Source organism: Cololabis saira, chromosome 14, assembly GCF_033807715.1.
Source record: "Cololabis saira isolate AMF1-May2022 chromosome 14, fColSai1.1, whole genome shotgun sequence".
Taxonomy (NCBI): domain Eukaryota; kingdom Metazoa; phylum Chordata; class Actinopteri; order Beloniformes; family Belonidae; genus Cololabis; species Cololabis saira.
This window is the reverse complement of record NC_084600.1, coordinates 26,610,954-26,624,478: the sequence shown is the minus strand read 5'-3', so window position 1 is coordinate 26,624,478 and position 13,525 is coordinate 26,610,954. Positions and strand designations below refer to the sequence as shown.

At 41.0% G+C, this 13,525-nt stretch overlaps 1 protein-coding gene across 3 annotated transcripts in view; it reads right to left on the bottom strand.

Annotated features, from left to right (window-relative positions):
* Positions 1–13,525, bottom strand: part of amot (angiomotin) — a 44,880-nt gene that overhangs the window by 15,899 nt on the left and 15,456 nt on the right. For 2 of the 3 annotated variants that reach the window (XM_061740271.1, XM_061740272.1), the window contains exons 2-5: positions 12,608–12,668; positions 9,341–10,328; positions 1,734–2,301; positions 1,091–1,235 (exon numbers count right to left, since the gene is read on the bottom strand). In XM_061740271.1, coding sequence (XP_061596255.1) covers positions 1,091–1,235; positions 1,734–2,301; positions 9,341–10,328; positions 12,608–12,668 — 1,762 coding nt within the window. The remainder of the gene's footprint in view (positions 1–1,090; positions 1,236–1,733; positions 2,302–9,340; positions 10,329–12,607; positions 12,669–13,525) is intronic. The other variant, XM_061740273.1, reaches the window with a different exon arrangement.

Genomic DNA, 13,525 nt, shown 5'->3' with positions numbered 1-13,525 from the left:
CTGGGAAAAAAGTACTTCAGAGCATTATTATTATTGTTGTTCGACACCTATCCTATTTCTCTAAGCACCTTGTTAGAATCGCCAATAACATTACATTTGTACATTGTTATTGGCCGGCGCTAGTCCTCGAGAAGCAGCAGAGAAGCGTGTAAGACTGCAGCTCTGCATCCCGACATGGACCCTGGATTCTTAGGGGGAGTGTCTAATAATATCAGCCAAATTTCTAGAAATAAAAGCTGCACCATCCCGGGCCGGTTAAATGCCGTCTCTTGTAATAAAACCAGGCTTTCCCCAAAACATTTTCGAATTGTCAATAAAGGCCACGCCCTCTTCTGGCGTGGGTGGGTGGTCGGTGGGCGTGTCAGGGTGGGGGGATTGCACGCAGATGTGTGCAGCCATGTTGTTTTAAATTGTGTTCTAAATAATCCGTGTATTTTTCTTGGTATTGTATTACTTGTTACTGTATTTCTTTTTTATTGTGACCTTTCAAGGGACTGCAGATGCAAATTAGCTTAAAGCTATAATCTGGTACAGTGCATCAGATGGCAACATTTATGTTTTAACTGTACACTGTCCCTTTTTAAATAAAATTGAATTGAATTGAATTCTAAACCCCACGAGACAACAGCAACAGAGCGATGACATGGAGCTGAACATATCATCACTGGTCAGATTGGGAAAGGGAACAGAGAAGCCTATGGAGTTTGGGCGTAGTTATACACTGACACAATATTAATTTTAGTGACTTCCGACAGGTGTGGGGGTGTGTGTCATTAGTGCCGACTTGTATGATAAGTTGACCAAATTCACGATTACTCTTTGCCAGGAGCTCCAGATTTGCTTCAATGTTGCCCGCTCAGGCCCCTGAAATTAAATCAGTACTACAGGGTTTTTTTCTTCCTCATAGAAACATTCATTCAGTCTTTGATTTAGCCATGTTTGTCATCTGTGGACACATTTAGCTGCATGCACTCTTCAACAATAATTCAGAATAGTGTTGATGTTTACATTGGTGTAACAGAGAACACAGAGACTGGGTGTGGATCAGTGCGGTTTCTGATCTGTATCTGTCCCAGCTCAGCCTTCTCACCTCGGAGGTCTCGGTTGAAGTCGTGCAGTCGGCGGACCTCCAGCTCCAGCTTGTTCCTCATGGTCTTCTCCAGGGCCTCTCTCTTGGAGGAGGACTTGGCCAGGTTTTCATAGGCCTCCGACACCAGCTGGATTTCCGTTTCTAGCTGTTCCAATACAGAAGAAAGGGGAAACAGTCAGGAGTTTGTTTGCTCCATATCTGTAGACGGGTCTAACATGATGCTTTACCAACATACACTTTACAAAACAAAACGTGCCGCAAAACATATGATTAATCATTGTTCCATGAAAGTGAGCTAGCTCTGAGAATAATTACTGTTCTCATGTGGTTTGAGAGGGTAAGTTGCAGTCAGGAATTGATAATAATCAGTTCTTAACTCTCTTAGACCTGGTGCAATTTTTTCTTGTTGCTTTGGTCATCGTTAGAAATTAAATATCATACACAGCGTGTGACGTACACATATGTGTACGCCAGGTCTGAGGTTAATGAAGTGTTTGGCTGGACCAAATACCACTTTGTTAGCTACAGATGAGATCGGTAGATGATTGTAAGTAATGAAACTCTGCACTGACTGGTCTTATAATAAACAATCAAGCATAAACTTCAACATGAAGACATGAAGACCTCCAGCAGAAGATGTCACCTTGTGTAGCTTGGTGACTTTGTCGCGACAGGCGTCCATTTCCTGCCTTAACATCCTGTTCTCCTCCGTAACCACTTCCACCATCTGCTGGGCGCGGGCCATGGTGGCGTAGGGGTCTCCCTGCAGGTGAGCGTACGAGTGCGGTAATGGAAAATGTCCAGGCTGACCGGACATCTGGGACGGTGGCGGTCCCGGGAAGTGCTGCTGCTGCTGACAAGGGGGATGCGGCTGCTGATGGTGGTGGTGGTGCAGCCTGTGGGTGGAGCCGTAGGGATCAGGAGGGAAGGTGGGACCTTTCTGTTGTGCTGGATGAAGCATCCCTATGGTGCCATGGTCCGCCCCGTGTTGTGAACCCTGTGGACTCCGAGGACCCATCATGGGGAGAGGCTCCCCATGGCTCTGAAGATGCTGGTGAGGGAAGGACGGATGTGAAGAGTGGGAGGCGATGAGCATGCTACTGAGGGTGGAGGACTGGGCGCGAGACAAGGATCCAACCGAGGTGACAGAGGAGGTGGGACTGTGATGGTGAACTGGTCTCTGGTAGTGGCCCAAACCCTCCTTACTGGATCTGAAGATAGATCAGTGATATGGTCACAGTTTTCACTTTCAGTTTCACTTCATTTCACACAGAACAGAATGATATGACCTTCATCTCACTAATCAATGAAACAAAGCATACAAATCATTATTATTTATAAAGCATCACTCAGGCGAAGAGAAGTTATAGTATATTTTATATCATATATAGAAGCCCAAGATTATTTATTTGTTTTTCTATCCTCTTATTCCACATACTGTTTTTATGCTTTTATTCATGCACTATGCACTTTGTTTGTATGTCTATCTTTTAAACTGCAAATGATGATGAGCCTGCACAAACAAGTTTTTTACCCATGTTACTGAGTAATATGATGTGACAATAAAGTTGATTGATTGATTGATTGATAGTAGATAGACCAAAATGCAGAATAAATTCATCTACAACAGACCAGAGTTGGCCAAAGATTAAGCATCCAGTCTTCCAACAGCTGCATGTGAAGCCAAAACATCTACAGATCATAGTACCGTATTTTCTGGACTATAAGCCGCACCCGCTCTGTTTTTTTTAAATAATAAAAAAAAAGATATACAAGCCGCACCTGTATATAAGCCGCATCTGCTCTATTTAAAAAAAAAGATATGCAAGCCACAGATATTTCTGTTGTTAGATTAGATATTTACTACATGTACAGAAGGATTTTGAACTGTAAATGATGTACATGTTTGTACCTAAATAGATTCTTTCCTAACAGTGTCTTTTAACACGGCAGCAACTTTGCTGATTAAAACGGGACAGAACCAAGAAAAGAACCGGTATTTATTTATCTATTTATCTGTTTGAAATCTGCTTCTACCTACTTCTATCTGCTAAAGAACAAGTAGCGTATTCTTCTTTGCATTTATTTTGTCTAAGTTTTTATTCTAATTCAGGTTAGCACTCCCCCTAGCGGTGGAAGAAAAATCCACAGAATAGCTGCACCTTTGTATAAGCCGCATGATTCAAAACCTAGGAAAAAAGTAGCGGCTTATAGTCCAGAAAATACGAGTAATTAGAAATCGGCAGACTGATCAGCTGGAATCAACAGGTATGCTCGAACCGATATCAAGCCAAACACATTGGTTATCCCACAGGGAACTATACTCTCACCATTCCTCTTCACTCTGTACACCTCAGACCTCCAGTACAACTCTGCAGTTCTGCAGTGAATCAGTGATGGACAAGAGACTGTGTACAGATAACTGCTGGACTGTTTTGTGTCATGTTGTTGGAACAATCATCTCATCTTGAATGTGAACAAGACAAAGCAGATGATTGTGGATGTTAGGAGAGCCATAGTAGGTCAAATCGTTTTTCCAGCGTGGAAGAAGAAGTGGAGGTGGTGGAGGAGCATAAATATCTTGGTGGTCACCTGGACAGCAGACTGGACTGGAGATTAGGGCTACAGCTATCGAATATTTTAGTAATCGAGTATTCTACTGAAAATTCCATCGATTAATCGAGTTATCGGATAAAACATATTTTTGTTTAGTTAAAGAGCAATTATAAATATACATAAGATGTTAATTGACATTACTAAGACTAAATTAGATAATATAGTAGGTTCATGGCTGTTCATTTAAAAACCCTGAACTTACACCAGTCGACCAAATTCACTGCCTTCACTCAAAAAACTAAGGATCTTACCAAGAAATGTTCTTATTTCTAACCTAAAAATGCCATTACAGCTGATAACACACATACCTTAAAAGGTTAGGTGTGTTTCCCACGTGTTTCAATTGAACTTTCATTTGTGTCAAGCACATTTTAAGTTCTAGTTAAGTTTTAAGTTAGAGTTTTGGCAGTGTTCAAAATAAATTCTGAGACCTGCTGTATTGGAGCACATTTTCTTTTAGTTAAAACTGTAGCGGGAACAGATGTTTAGAGAAACCTATGTATGTACCGTAATTTATTCTATGTAATTTATTCTATATATGCAGGCAGTTTATTTTTATTTCATTTGTTTTATACATTTTGATATTGTGCAGACCTCTGTTAATAAAGGAACCTGTGTGACATTTGGCACGAGGCTTTGTATTAAAACTGACTGTTTTTTTAAGGGTTTGCCTCAGAAAAAATGAAGCTAACAGAGATGCTATGCTATAATGCTTTGGGGGAAACTCCAATTATGGCACACAAAAAATATCGAGATATATATCGAGTATCGCCATTCAGCTAGAAAATATCGAGATATGACTTTTGGTCCATATCGCCCAGCCCTACGCGGAACAATAATTTTGGCGGGGAACATATAGTATAACGGACGAATATAGAATATAGAGTGGATTAAAAATAAAAGTTAAGCCCTGAGCTACACGTGTCTCCCGTCTGGGCCATTGCAGACTGCCTGAGCATGTTACTAAAACCAAACTTATCCGCCGCCTTTCTTCTACCTTTCTTCTACCTTTTACGTGCGCGGTGGCAGCGCGTTGTGTCGCATTAAATGTAGTCCGGGCGTAATACCTGCTTTGAGCTGGTGAAATTGAACAAAAAAAAAAGAAGAAATTAAACGATTCCTCGAGGCAGAGAAAATTCCTCGATCATTTTTGTAATCGAATTACTCGAATTATTCGAGGAATCGTTTCAGCCCTACTGGAGATACAACAGTGATGCTGTTTATTAGAAAGGACAGAGCAGTTATCTGTTGGGGAGTAGCATCAGAACGAGTGACTTAAAGGAACTGAACTATCTGATAAAGGAGGTTGGATCTTTTCTGGAGCCTACACTACAGGAGATCCTTCAGACCCTCACAGCCATTACTTTTTGAAGAGACTTAAATCATGAAAACTACTGCAATAACCAATTTCCTTTGGGGCATTAATAAAGTATTTTGAATTTAAATGAATTTGATTAGCTATATGATGACATGTGAAAGCAGATATAAAAAACAATACATGAATACACAGAAGTAGACCATGCAACCTGATAATTACCCCAAAACATTTCCATAAATCTCCATTCCATAAATGTTTTCAAAGTGTGAACTTAGTTTAAAAGTAGATGTTATAACTGGACCCCCATGTACACCTCACTTATAGGCAGAGTCAATGCAATTAAGATGACTGTGCTCCCAAAATATTTGTACTTGTTTCAATAGCTGCCTGTATTTATTCCTGGCACTTTTTTCAAAAAAATTGACTCAATGGTGTCATCATACATTTGGAATGGCAAACAGCCGCGCTTGCGCAAGGAGTTTTTGCAAAGAGCAAGACTTGATGGAGGCATGGCCCTTCCAAATTTACGGTTTTACTACTGGGCTGCCAATTTGTATTGCATGTCACACTGGACATATTACCATCTAGATCAGGAAAGTCCTACCTGGGTGAAATTGGAGACACATTCTTGTGGCTCTGTTTCCTTACCAGCCCTAATGGGTGCAGCACAGCCTTTATCAATGAACATAACCAATACTAACCCTGTAGTCAGCCACTCGCTCAAAATCTACTCTCAATTTAGAAAACGTTTTAATCTGCAGGATATGAACCTTTCCAGCCCAGTGGCCTCGATTCACTGCTTCCCACCCTCAAAGCTTGACACAGCTTTTAATTTGTGGCATCGAAGGGGTCTGAAATGCTTTAATGATCTCTTTATCGACAATATATCCGCTTCTTTTTCGGATCTGTCCAAGAAGTTTAATATACCCAGTTCCCATCTATTTAGATACTTCCAGATAAGGGATTATGTTAAGAGTGTTCTTCCACAGTTCCCCAATAAACCCTCTAAATCAATCACAGATGACATCATATCATTTAACCCAATGAAGAAGTTTTTTAGAGTATGGAGACCTTTTTTGACCTTTTTTGATAAACCCTCCACACAAGTGCAGTAATTAATCTTAGTCAGATACCCGTATGGGGTTGCTGGCGTCTCAGGCCTTGTCATGCTGCTTCTACAATATGTTTTAGTCTTTAATTATACTGTGTTTCACTAAACGCCTTGTATTAATGGGTTACTCAGTCTTGAGAAGTCTTTGTTATACAAACATATGTTGTAAAATCTCACTAAGTAGAATAAGCCTAACATCATTGAGTGACAGTAGGGGTAAGGGAAGTTCGTTGTGGGGAGGGAATGTTTAATGTTTTGTTTATGTGCAAGTAAAAATCAATAAAAAGAACTATGAAAGAAAGAAAAGTAGATTTTATGAACAATCTCTGTGGTGCTTTTTTTCAGGCTGTGGCAGGTGAAACAATTCTATGAAGATATGTTCAATTTCTCCGGCAGCTGATATCAGAGGGGTAAATTGACAGATCTAAAATTATATCAGACATACATAAATAATACTAGAAAAACCGATGGCCAAATCCTGGGCAGCTGAATACCAAATGTCATTATGTTAAAGACAACTTACTGTTTGACATGGAAAACAGTAATGGTGGTTGCTCAACTATATGAGAAAAAAAACTAGAGTGTCTAGTCTGCTTAGTCACTGAGAATCTTTATGAAAAACGTCAGCATCAGCTGGCTCTTTACAGACCAAACATGCCTGCCTTTAGTCCTCAGAGTAATGTCATCAAAGACAAGCATGACATGCTCCAACATGTCCTGCCCTGATGATTGAAATCAAGTGGAATTTAAATCCGTTACACTCCCGTTTGCTGTGAGGTAAACATTAATATCTAGTGTGAAACCAGCCCAACAGGATCTGTCACATATACTTCACAAAACAGTACTGGGAAACCTTGCTGGTTCTTACTCAAGGTTTTTAGAATGCATCGTGTGCATTTTCTTAGATGGGGGTTTTCTTGAACAGTCACTGACCCTACAGTAGACTTTATGGGCACCACAGTCCAAGATTTATGATACAAGACATCATTTCTGGTTGCTGGTTTGGATTAGGGCTGTTCGATTTTGCCCAAAAATAAAATCTCGATTTTTTTCTCTCAAAATCCGATTTTCGATTACGATTACGATTATTTTGTGAATTGACAAAAGGCAAAGAAATGATTTCAAATATGCTGTTTTTTTATTGAACATTTGCCCCATTGGACTTTAAGTGCAAACTTTGCTCTTATTAAACCAAAAAGGAATGAATAAAGTGCAAAACTCTGTAAAATAAGTTGAAAAAAAGTTTTAAAAAATATAATAAAATATAAAGTTTTATCTCTGAAAAAAAAAATCAAGGAACACGAGCCGGTCTACCCGGTGGCATGTTCCAACACTCGTACACTACTCGCTCCTACACTAAAGAGCCTCTCCCATGGGGCACTTGTCGCAGGTATCAAGAGGTATTTCCATCAATCATTAATATGTGTGCAGACAAGGTTATAAAAAAAAAAAAATAAATAAATAAAAAAAGTTGTAAAAAATCGTTCTAATTGCATAATCGCGATTACGATTTAAAATCGATTAATCGAACAGCCCTAGTTTGGATTAATGTGTGAATGTGAGTTTGGCTAAGCTGAGGGTGAAGGGCAGGCATGAAAACATCATGGTTGAGGTTACATCCAGGTGCCACCACGCATATAAGCACTGTGTCCATCCTCAGCTTCTACCAGAACTGTTTCCAAAGCAAGCTGTGCCTGTCCAGTTGGTCTGATGAGTCTACGCTAAACTTTTCAGGTTGTACGTAAATCTGAGCATTATAATCACAACAATCAATAAAGAAGCTTATTGGACCTTCTGATCCATGAAATTGTTTTGAAAAACCTGTCACAGGCTTGAATAAAAGACACATTTACTTCTTTTTCTGGGTTCTGCTCTTCAAGAACTCAAAAAAAGTCCAGTATCTATCTATCAATCAATCAATCAATCAATCAAACACTTTATCCTCTCAGGAAAAAAGTATTATGAAGCTAACAAATGCAGATTAAAAAATGATTTAAGCACAAGTGGAATCAAAACTATATATTAAAAAAAAAAGGAAACACAAAATCTTAAAAACAACAGTTTGGACATATCAACATGGTATTGAACATTTAGCACCTTCCTCGATTGTTCCCTAAAAAATGGAAGGAACAGAGATGGAAGCTTTCTTTGTCTGCATACACAGGCATTATGGTGTTAAATGAGAAGGCTGGATCTCAAAGGGCCGACTGTCATCTCCTGCCTGCAGCATTTACACCACTCCCTACTCCCTACCCAGCAGTTTTTCAGGGTTGTGTTCAGTGGCGGATCTAGGAGGTGGCTACTTGGGCTACAGCCCAGGATGTTTTCTCAAGAGCCCCGGTCCTCGCTTCTGAGCTGGTCTGAGTATAACGTGCAGTACTGGAATTCACCAGAGTGGCAGCACGCGCAGGAAAGCAGCATGTAGCCTGCCTGTTCAGAAGAAGAAGTGTTTCTTTCTCGTCGCTTCTACAAGACGAGCGCTCGCACCTGGCTACGCCCCTGATCTCCTACAATCCTAGGTCCACCCCTGGTTGTGTGGAGGTCCCACTCTAAGGAAGGGACTTGTCTCGGCATCATATTGTTCGGTAACCGAAATTGTTCGGCCGAAAATGGCAAAAAAACACTTTCGGTGTTCGGTGGAATAAGTGGGCAAAAAAACAGAACAATTAATAACGGCGTTGTAAAATAAGGAAATAGACTGGCCGCTCCGTCCCGTAACGTTGCGCACTACATAAAATCGTTGGCCAACCAAAAACTAACCCAATAAGAATTTTACCTAACATTCACCAGGAGGTGGAACCAAAACAACATAATGCTGGGAAATTAAAACATTTTCATTTTTTTATGTTCAATAAATATTTTCTACCTTGTAATTTTGTAAAATATTTTTTTCTTTGAAAAGCATGCCTAAATCAAATGTATTTGATTTATGCAATGGTGAAAAAATTGGCAAAATAAATGAAAAACTGCTGAAGAACCATGGTCGGTATTGTTCGGTATTCGGCCAAGTGTTTATTATTATTTTCGGTTTCGGTTTCGGCCACAAATTTTCATTTCGGTGCATCACTAGAGTTAAGTTTTATTTATTGTAGCTTTGTACGCCATAGGCTTCACACCTTTGATCCACAAGTTTCAAACCAGGCTTTAGAGCATATCTACGATGAATGTGATGTCCAAGCTAGGACAGTCGTGTAGTGTTTCTTACCTGAATGAGCCATACTCGGGTGGCGGCTGGTACCTAACGTTTGGCACCTCCCTCGAGTGCTCCCTCCCTCTCTGCTCCTGGTAAAAATGGCCTCCAGGCTCCTGCTGTTTGCCAGGAGAGCCCATCCCTTTGAAAGGGTAGTCTGGAGGCGGGCCGCGGTGCTGAGGCTTGTAGTAGTCGCCGGGCTGACATGGGGGGGGCAGTTGGGGTGAGAGTGGGGTGCTGCTGACAGGAGGGTGGGCCTTGACGCCGCTGGTGGCCAACGACAGCTGCATGAGTCTCTCGCTGAGGGAGCGGACATGTCCCTGCTTCAGGTCCTTCAGGCCGTCATCCTGGTGCACTTTCCCTGCACCGTTCACCCGCTGCAGCGTCGGCCGGCCCTCCGTGCGCACCTTGGCATTGGTCACCCCGGTGACGTAGAAGGCGGCGCCCATGGGGGGCTGCTGGTTCTGGTTCTGCTGCTGAGGCTGGGGAGGTGGGGGCGGGCCATGGCCCCTGAAGTACTGAGACTGCACTTTAGCTTCTTCATACGTGGGAAGATCTTCTGCGTTTGGACACTGGCCCTGGCTGCTGCCACCACCTCCACAACTCCCAACACAGCCTCCCCCTCCGCTGCTCCCGCCCCCTCCTCCGCCCCCGCCCCGGGTGGGGCCCAGCTTCTCCAGACCACTGTCCGTCTGCAGCTCCTGCCCCTGCGGTTCTTGCCGAGCAATGTGAGAGGCCATGGAGTGATCGTCAGAAGAGTTCACCTGTCCCTGCACCGAATAGCCCCCCACCCCTCCACCTCCTCCTCCGGGTTGTTGTTGCTGCTGTTGTAGCACATAATTCCGGTTCATCTGCTCCTGCAGGAGGCGCTGCAGCACTGTGCTGCCACCACTTCCTACGCTGTTGCTACTGTTGGAGGACTCGTCAGCTGCTGCCCTCATGTCTTTGTCACGCTGACCACGAACCTCATGGAAGGACAAGCTCCGCCCTCTGTCGATAATCCCTGAGAGGACAAAGACAGAGCAAGGATGAGTCAGGAATGATCAGAAATGATGGTTGAGTAATATCCAAGAAAGAAATCTGAAGAAATCCAAGAGTCCAAAGCAGATCATTACAAAGAGAAAAGACTGAAGGAGCACAGAAAAAGGCCAGAGATGAAAAATGCTGATTCAGGATTAACCTTTCCTGGTGAAAAGAAATTCATAAAGACCCAAAGATTGGGGGAAACAAAGAAAAATAAATACATACATAAATCTGAGGAGCAATAACACCAGAAAGAACCATGCACCCTCAATTATTAATCACTAACACCCCACAAATGTCAACCAGTTCCAACTGAAGTCTGAAGACCATGGCAATGGTATGAAATAACAACACTGATACTGCAGAGGTCGAAAGCAGCTCAGTATGGTACAACAGTTTCAGTGCAAAGATATTCCCTTTTGGTCCCAAAACACTGCATTTGATCAACTTCTTCATGCCAACATAATAACTGACGAAGATGAGTATAAACACATTTGTTTTGGAGGGGGGGGGGGGGGGGGGATGCAAGAAGGCAAATGTGGTTGCTACTGTGGCGATACACGGACTGCCCCTCACTGTGTGCAGATCTTAACCTTGCTGAGATGTTCTGAGGAAGACTTTCACAGAGTAATCCAACTTTCCATCAACAGGAGGAGATTTTGGAAAAACATTAATAAAGCAGTGGACAAAAACTAAAGCAAAATGCAGAAGTAGTGTGTGGAAAAACTACATACACCCCACGATTTAACAGTTTGTAGATTCACCTTCAGCAGCAGTTATTCTCAGTAGATGTTTCCTGCCTGACTTCAGCAGAGTCGCTAATGGTTGTGTAGGAATTCTGGTCCATTCTTCTTTCTGATTTTGCTTCAGTTCATTGATGTGGATTTGCTGCTGTGTTTGAGATCATTTCCTGTCACATGACCCAGTTTCAGCCAAGCTTTATCTATCAGACAGATGTCCTCACATTTGTCTCTGGAAGACTCTGGTCTACACTGAAGTTCATGGCCCATTCAATGACTGACAGGTGTCCAGCTCCAGACCATCATCCCTCCACCACCGTGCTTGACAGTGGGTCTGAGGTGTTTCTGCTGAAATGCTGTGTTTGGTTTTCTTCTGGACATCAAGACCAAACTTCTCCACTTTGTGTCCTCCGTCGATAGGATAATGTTCCAGAAGTCGGCTGGTCAGATTGAATTAAATTGATTTATACATTGTTGATCCCCAAACTTAAAACAATGCAGAAAAAATTTGGAATAATTAGATGCTAAAGTCTCATCTGTCCATAGGACGTCGTTCCAGAAGTTTGGTGCCGTCAGGGGAGTCACTATTTCACATGCTAAGTCGGGTCTGTAGGCTCCAAGATGTATGGTCTGATGTTTAGATAATTTGCTGGGACGTCCACTTCTGGGAAGATTGACTCCTGTCTTGAGTGTTTTCCACTTGTAGAAGTTTGCTAGTTTGCTTTTATAATGTTTTCCATATTAATGAGCAGCAACAGTTGCTTTTTTACTGACGTCTTTCCCCTTCGGCACTGTGATCAATGATCAATTCATTAAGGGCTGATAATTAGCTCCACACGGCTGTGGCTGACCATCTTAAATCCTGAAGAAGCAGTCTGGGGATACTTCGTTTCCACACACCTTCTGCAGTTCCTTCATTTTTTTCCACCAATAAATAATGACATAGTGTAACATGTCATGTTTGTGTAATTTACCTCATGATCTAATATTTACCTGCTTTTAAATCCTGCTAAGAACATGAGTTTTTTTATTTAATGATGAGTAAAGCATTAGATCTGTCTTTTTTTCCCCTGACTGTGTAGCTGGTATTGAAAGCAACACATAAACAAACTATCATTAAAGATCCGGTATTCTCGATCAAATGGTCTGTTCATGCATGAAAATGACTAAAGAGGGAAAAAAATAACCAGGGAACTCTATAAACACAACAAGAAAAACAGAAAATCAAATGAACATATTCCTACAGATGATTTCAAGAAGGTGGAAATTTTCATATTTTAAACAGAATTTTAAAGTTAGACATTCAACACTGTCAAAGTTGAAACCACCTGAGAAACAATCACTTTTGTGGGAAAATTCAAGATATTTTCAATCTAAAGACATCTTAGTGTTGAGAAAAAAGAAAAATTGTTTGTTTTGTTAAGGCAAGAGTAGTTTTTATGTCTGTGGTTTCTTTTGACAGAGTTGAACGTCCCTCATTTTACACCCTTTTCTACAAAGTAAAGAAATGCATCATTACATCCAGCGCTTTCAGTTATCCTTCCCATTCTCAAGGAGGAAGAGGCTTTTTTCCGAAACATCTGTGGGTAAATGAAATATGACACAAAGAGAAAAAATGTTAGTAAATTTACAGGTCTTCAGAAGATCAATTTTCCTCTAGGTAAATAGATTCATCAATGATTTATGAGAATAAATGACAATGATGGAGTAATTTGTGCAGATATGGTTCCTTCTCATTTTGATCAGCACCACAATAAAGTCGTACTTTGTGCAGTCCTAGCCAATTAAATTGTACTCGGAGGTGGGGCATTTTCAAAGTACCGGTATGTGGAACAACAAGGAAGGCATTTGATTGGTTGTTTAAGGTAAGATGGAGGCACATTCGAAGCATCAAACGTTAATGTACACATTACTGAGTATGTTGTAGCTCGGGGCATCAGTAGGTTGTGAAAATACTGTTGGTTTCGCATCTCGTCAATTTTTCACATATACAAAAACTTTTTTTTTTTTAAATACTCTGACCCTGTTAGGACTGATTTAGTCTCCTAAAATACCAAAGAGCCGGTGTTGTTTTGTCTGATGTGACCACAACAAAACTGGATCAGTCCAGACATGGAAACTAGGGCTGTTCGATTTTGCCCAAAAATAAAATCTCGATTTTTTTCTCTCAAAATCCGATGTTCGATTACGATTACGATTATTTTGTGAATTGACAAAAGGCAAAGAAATGATTTCAAATATGCTGTTTTTTTATTGAACATTTGCCCCAAAATGAATGAATAAAGTGCAAAACTCTGTAAAATAAGTTGAAAAAAAGTTTTAAAAAATATAATAAAATATAAAGTTTTATCTCTGAAAAAAAAATCTGCAAATCAGCACTTGCAAACATACAGTAAGTTATATTTCCAATTAAAAAAAAAAAAAAAATTAAAATAAA